This window comes from Aspergillus flavus, chromosome 2 (assembly GCF_009017415.1).
Source record: "Aspergillus flavus chromosome 2, complete sequence".
Taxonomy (NCBI): domain Eukaryota; kingdom Fungi; phylum Ascomycota; class Eurotiomycetes; order Eurotiales; family Aspergillaceae; genus Aspergillus; species Aspergillus flavus.
The window spans coordinates 2,677,751-2,684,559 of NC_092409.1; the positions used below are offsets into that span (position 1 = coordinate 2,677,751).

Consider the following 6,809-nt stretch of genomic DNA (forward strand, 5'->3'; position numbering starts at 1 on the left):
GCATGACAATGTGTATGTACGCCCGTAGTTACATTACAGTATATACTCATTACCTATAATATTCGACGGATCGCGACTATTGATTCCATTTCCGGTAATTGCGAGAGGGCAGGGCGTACTATACGAAATGCGGCATTAATATGAGCCCATTAGCATTGTATAATGACCTTTGGGGCCATCTAGCGAAATTCCCGGCAACTGGGATGAATGGGAAAAAAGCGCGCTGGATGAGAGGGTTACAGGGCTTTTAGAAACGTGACAATAAGCCGAGCCACCGGCCCTCTTCCCCCGTCAATCATCTCTTCCATTCCAGTTTCTGTTTTCTGACTCTTGTCACTGTTTTCTTCGCGGAAATTACACATACGGATCCGGTGCATTTCTTATGGTGAAGCTGAACCGAGACAGCATCGCACCGCCAATACAATCCGATAGGCAAGAATCATGCGGAGGCCTTTGCTAAGATGAAACTGAATCTTACAACTCATCAATCAGGTGTTCCTCGGGGCTGGTGCCCTTGACGTGGATCATCACATGATTGACAAAACGTGCGAAATGTGTTACTCTGGGGCTGACGGGAAGTTGAAAGAAGGAAAAAGGTAAAAAAAAAGGGAAGAAAGAGAGGAGGCGTGAAGGTGACGGTACGAATGGGTTTTGAGTGATAGGTGACGAGTGGATCGGGGAGATCTCCTTCATCCCAGCGCCCGGAACCACTTATCTGGGGAACTGGGGTTATAGATCAAACTGTGGCGTTTTCGTTCCAGTATTGTGAGACAGGGGATTAGCGAAAGGAAAAAGGAAAGGAAAAAGTTTTTAGAGCCCCGTGACACTCAGAAGTAAAATAATAATGTTATTATTAATTAAAAAATAAAGCTAAAGGTAAAAGCGCGGCTAAAAGCTAAAGTACCAGCAAAAAGAAAACATGGGGTATGGGTCATGTCCAGCGGTTATCGTTATGGATAAGCCTTCAATATGTATGTTGTATGTACTCTATGATCAGTATTCTAAAGTTGTCCCGGATCCTTGGGTTATGTTGATCTCATTTGACTGTGCTCTACTGGTGACAGCTGGCAGCCCTCACACCTTGTGACACTGCCCTTTGACAGCCCCTTCATGTTGCTATTCACCTCTGGGGGCCAACACGGCATCCCGCTAGGGATATAGGCGGAAGTGATGATTTGTAGCACTGAGCAATGCTTCATACTCTAGGTGGAAAGGCTCCGCATGATAGGTGAAGGCGAGTCGGGAGATTGAACACTGGACTGTGCTCGCTAGGATGGCTACATAGCAACAGAGATTAATCAAGGCACCGATAAGACCCATGCATAATTGAACACCCATAGTTGAGATGATCAGCAAGATCGGAAACTGAATAGCGGTTCCCCGGTATGCGACTCAATCTGGGGGGAAGTTGATGGTACATACCACCGGTTAATAGCCATACAGGCAAGCATTGTTTGGGCCCTTTTCAGCCGGGATGTGTCAACCAAAAATGCCGACGTGTCAGAAGGATGGAAGTACAGCTAGAACTCGCAAGGGTAGGGTGACGACGACGGATAAACTTCAAATTAAATTCAACGGCCGGGAAAAATGGCCTTACGCTAATGAAATCATCTGGCAAGCAAAAAGAAAGCAAAAAATGTGGCTTGGGAAGTAGTCCAGAACATGGACCCGGTGCAATTAATGTATCGAATGTGGCCGAAAACATGCCCGTGGCGAACGCAATTGCATCAAGACGGCTCCAGCAGAAAGTCAGCAGGACTCTTGAAGTAATGCTGGACAATCTAATGAGGTGGCGCTTGGGCTAATGGACTGTCACCAAACAAGCCGGTTTGGAAGCTTGCAGAAGTACTGTAGGAAGGTACCTAAGGTATGGGCTGGACCTGTACGTCAGTATACCGAGCATCAACATGGATAATGGCAGCAGCAGTTAGAGGGGTCTGCGTTCAATCATTTTGGAGAGATTCCTCAAGACATAGTGGAGTGATATCAACAGCAACCAGTCTGCGCCAATCATTACGGCCCCGTTTTTGAGGAGTCAAGTGACCCCGTGACCGATGAAGTGAACTGCAAAGGGAATCCATCGCCCTCTTAGTCAGCAACAGCAGAGGTCACAGGACAGTCGATCTTTGTCTGAATGTTTGTCTAGAACCAATTGCTTCCTTTTTCCTCTTTGCAGCTCTCGGTCTATTTGTTATGGATCTGGATATTTTTAGGTCCTGATGCCCATTCACTGCCATTAAGTATCAATGTTTCATTCAATTTCTATATCGAGGGAATGGTAAGCATGCAGCTTTGTGCACTGTTGATGTACAGTACATCCACTTTATACTGAGGTTTTACTGCCATGTAAAACCCGCAAGATGGTTGCGGTAAAGTGGATCAATTCGTACAGGAAAGACGGAAAGTCTGTCGGCTTCCTTTGGGGTAATAGTACAACCACCAATGTGTGATGATTACCCCCAAGTTCCGTACTTTTTTCTTGGGTGGAACTCCGGAAACAGGCCGGTAATCTTACTGAGCGTTATGACAATGTATGAAATACCAACCGACCCACGGGGGTACTCCGGAAGTAACACACTAAAGAAAAAATAAAATTGAATATTATTAAATAAAAACTAAAATTTATTTTTTATTTTATTTTTTCTATTTTCTGAAAATCCAGGTCCGGACCATGGAGAAGACGAAGGCGCGACTAGGATCCATCCTTTTACTTACCGCCATCCCATCCCCATACCTTAGAACCTGTCCCTCGGTACCCTCGTTGGGCTTTTACTGTGGGTGGCCACCCTCGATATCCTTTTTCTTTGCACTCCTCCCCTGGTACCGTTACCACTCTCATACGCCTTCCCTTCCCACCATCTCCACCGACCCGTCATTCACTACGATCTATGCTATTCTCTCTTTTCCTCCCTTCTTAGTCCGCTCCACCTACTAAGTCTCTCCTCCCCCATATTCCTCTTTTCAATTTTTTCACTTCTCACTTTTCCTCTTTTCTCCTCCTCACCCCAATTCTCCCGGCCAAAAACGACAATCATCCCGGACCTTCTATACTTCCCTCGGTCCCGGCACATATACATCCCTCGACTACTAACCCATCAAACTTCGACTTTTGCTTCCGACCATCGTTCACTTTTGGCCGATCTCTTCCTCCGCACCGTAATTTGTTTAGTGCGGGTCTAAAGGATTGAATACAGTTACGCCCTATTCAACCCTTCGACATCACTGTCATTGCTGGTTAAACCTCGGGACACACTGTACCGGAGGCCCAAGTTCAACTCGGTGCATTCGATAGCTAGGGCGCCATTTTCACTCAACCTGGCAATTGCAAGACGCCGCAAAACCAACAACAACAGTTTGTGTTTTCTGGGTGGATCCTGAAGGACTAGAGAGATTTCCCGCTTCATCACCTTCGCGCCGTACGACCACGATCGGGGGAGACGGCGACCCCGAACTGAATTTCCGTGAGGAGAGAGTTGCTAGGAACATCATTGTAAAGTTCAGCTCAAAACATATACGAAATGCCTTCACGTTTAACTACTCCTGTCGTCACGGTGGACACGGCGAAGATCCACAAGGTGGACACGGCCAATGCGCAAAGCCTTCATGGAATGTGGATGGGTGAGTAATACTCTCTTGCAGATTAGTTGCTATTGGGAATTCAAATTGACCGTGTTTTTCAGTCTTTTCGAAATGTGCAGATTACATGGAAGAGGGCCGTCGTCTTGAAAACCTAAGCTGGAGACTATGGACACGTGAGACTTTCTGTGTGGAGCCGGCGACATCGAACGATGCCTCGGTTTTGCCACTGCTTCGTCAGGAGTCTGCAGACATGCCAGAACTTTCTGCCAGTGTTGAATCTGCTGCGTCTGAGCAAGCTGAGAGAATTGAGCACCATATCAAACGCCCTAAGTGTGAGATCAAGCCTGCCGTTGTGCGTGACGATTCTTTGGCAAGTCTTGGCCGCGGAAAAGAAAAGCATATCACATCAATGGGTCTGGAACGCATGGTACTTAACATCAAAGAGAAGAAGGACCTCGAACCTATCTCTTCCGCAATGGCTACAGTCTCGCCCCCTGTCGTTGATATTACGCCTCGGCCATCTACTCCAACCCCTACCCCTCCCTCTGAGTCAACTGCGAGACGAACACCCTCGCCGTCTCCGTCATTTCCTGTCATTCAGCAGCCGAATCACTCTACAGAGTCTTGTTCGACCACTGCACCAGATTGCAACGACAGTGATGCTGCTAATGCCAATGCCTCCGATACTAGCGTGTCTTCCTCCGGTATTCTTCCATCCCGATGCGAGTTGATCAAGTCTCCCAGCATTATCCGTGGCTTCTCGCCTTCTCTGATCTCGTCGTCTTATCGATCGCAGCCTAGAATGGCAGCTGAACCCAGCCCCGCAAAGGCTTCCGCACAACTAAAGCCGACACCCTTCAAAAAGAAGGGTGGAATGTTTACATTGGGCGGTTCTTCAGGTGATGACGATGAGAGCTCTTTTGAGGACCGCATGGTTTTGCGTGGTCCCCATCGTAGTTCTCTCTCCGACGAATTATCCAAGTCTGGAACTATGCAACCTAGTCCTAAAAAGAAGGTCACTTCGTTCAAGGAACATGATGGCACGATAAAGCCTGTCAAGGAGCCCTCTGGAGACAATGATGAAGATGCTATCGAGAGCGAGGACGAGGTTGACGAGAGTGCTATTGAAGATGAGGATTCTGACTGGGAGGACTCTATCACAGAGAGCGGACGCTCGAGTCTCGATGAGAGAGACATGTTCCAGCGGGTCGATTCAAGGCCTAACCTTGTCTCGCGACGCTCCCTCTTGACAATGATGATGCATCAGCCAACTAAAATGGGAGCTCCTACGCGCTCCAGTCCAGCCTTGCAACGGTCGCGTTTGACATCACCAAACGGCCCATCCATCCCCGCCTCGCCGCCTGAAGACGATGAGGATAACTTGACGATGCGTGGCCCAGGTGTCCCTCGATCGAAGCCCATAGTCATGAAACCTACTCCGCAGTCAGTCGCTCACTCGCCGAGGACCACGCGACGGAACATGCTTGCCACCGAACTCACGGAGTCACTCCGACGCCATTTACTTTGGGAACGACAGCAGAAGAGTGCGACTGCCAATGCCTTCCTCAAGCGACGACACACTGCACATGACATGGCAAACTTGCAGGAATATCCCAATCCTAAGGGGGCACAAAAGGGACAGGGTGTTGGCGTGTCCAACCCGGGTGCAGACAAGGACAAGGATATGGCGAAGACAGCTTCTTTCAATCAATATACTGACTTTGGTCCGTGGGAGTACCACGCTAAGGGTTGGTAAACGACCACCGATCGCATTTCGAAGTGACACGATCGGTCGCCCTTGAGAATACCCAAAACAACTTGCTTTCTTTATCTTTCTACTTTTCACATTTTGTTATCTGTGTCATGACATATTCTTCCTCAGATGGGTTATGTTATTGACTATGATACCCAAACCTTCAACGCGTTTCTTTATTATCTATGTAAAGCCGCCGATTGAATATCCTTGTGACACGTACGATCACGACTCTGCATTGCATCTTGGCGCAACTATGGATCATATGGTTGTTATTATCGACCTAATTCCTTTTTTCGGGTCTTTGATTTTATTTCTCAGCTCCTTTTTCCTATCATCTTTTCTCGTGGCATTGTGTGGCTATCAGTTATGTTGATATTATACGAGCCATCTTGAGGACAAAACCTCAAGCGCGATTAATCATGTACAGATGATCTTCTTTTACCTTCCATGGCGGGCGGAACTGTTGCGATTCGAATTTGGCATGGGTTCTTATGTTTTTCTCTTTCCAGTACGGGTTGGGTGGAACTTTTCAAAAAGAGGCCTTTTATGGATGTCATTGCTACGTCTCGTGACTGCATCTTAGCAGAAAACGTCATTGGTATCATTCGATGCATTTGAAGCCCTTGTCTTTTCTTTCTTTTTCTTTTTTGTTCTGATACCAGATACCATACATATGTTTTTGATTTTGCTCCGCGCCTTTACTGGGTCCTCCGTTGGAGGGGGGTTGGCCCAGTCTGCACATGCCATGTACGCTAAATTGTGATTTACGAAAAAAAAAAGTGAAGATTACTCGATTAGAAGTCCAATGACCAAAACTTATCTGAAATATACCTTACGGATTGCATAGTAGTCAAACTTATATACCAGAATAGAGACTTCGAACCTTCTGGCCGGGGCCAGGATGAGGTGCACTGACACGTACGCGCACAAGCCATGTATTAATTAAGCGTCCGCCACCAATATTATGAGCAGGGATCGAACTGACCACCTAGGGCTGGGGCAGATGGCTTTGTGAGTGGTTGGTAAAACATCCGCGGCACCGGCGATATCTTCAGAATTCGTACCTCTTGAGATCTAGAATCGTCGCACTGATCCCTTCACATGCGCTGGGCCATGCTTCTCGATCTGGGCGTTATCTCGTCGATTCTTCCCTATGATGGAGGGGGATGTCTGACTGGAGGGTTTCCTACACCATCTCATCTCGTTTTCTTTATTGATTTAACTTTTCCTTGTTTGTTTTCCAGACCCCTACAAGAACTTTTTATTTTCTAAAATTGTCTCACCTGTCCTACAAAATGGGATGAATTGTCATCGCCTTGAGGTATGACGGGAACGAGGCGGCGGAACCTTTCGGGTTGAATGAGGTAACCTGAGAAAAACTGTAACATCATCTGCCACATCAAGTTGATATATTCTTTCTCTTCTGGGAAAAGTAGAACAAGATCGTTGGAGCTATGATCAACTGGTGATGATC

The 6,809-nt window shown here is 47.2% G+C and overlaps 2 protein-coding genes across 2 annotated transcripts; one reads left to right on the forward strand and one right to left on the reverse strand.

The window, feature by feature from the left end:
• Positions 1-236: 236 nt before the first annotated feature.
• Positions 237-693, reverse strand: F9C07_2990 (uncharacterized protein; the record flags this gene model as incomplete). The annotated part of the gene is made up of 2 exons (XM_071511046.1): positions 237-336; positions 479-693. The coding sequence occupies 2 exons, from the start codon at positions 691-693 to the stop codon at positions 237-239; spliced, it is 315 nt and encodes a 104-aa protein (XP_071363755.1).
• Positions 694-3,518: 2,825 nt separating this feature from the next.
• F9C07_2989 (uncharacterized protein) lies at positions 3,519-5,335 on the forward strand (the record flags this gene model as incomplete). The annotated part of the gene is made up of 2 exons (XM_041289624.1): positions 3,519-3,618; positions 3,681-5,335. The coding sequence occupies 2 exons, from the start codon at positions 3,519-3,521 to the stop codon at positions 5,333-5,335; spliced, it is 1,755 nt and encodes a 584-aa protein (XP_041142683.1).
• Between the last annotated feature and the right edge of the window lie 1,474 nt (positions 5,336-6,809).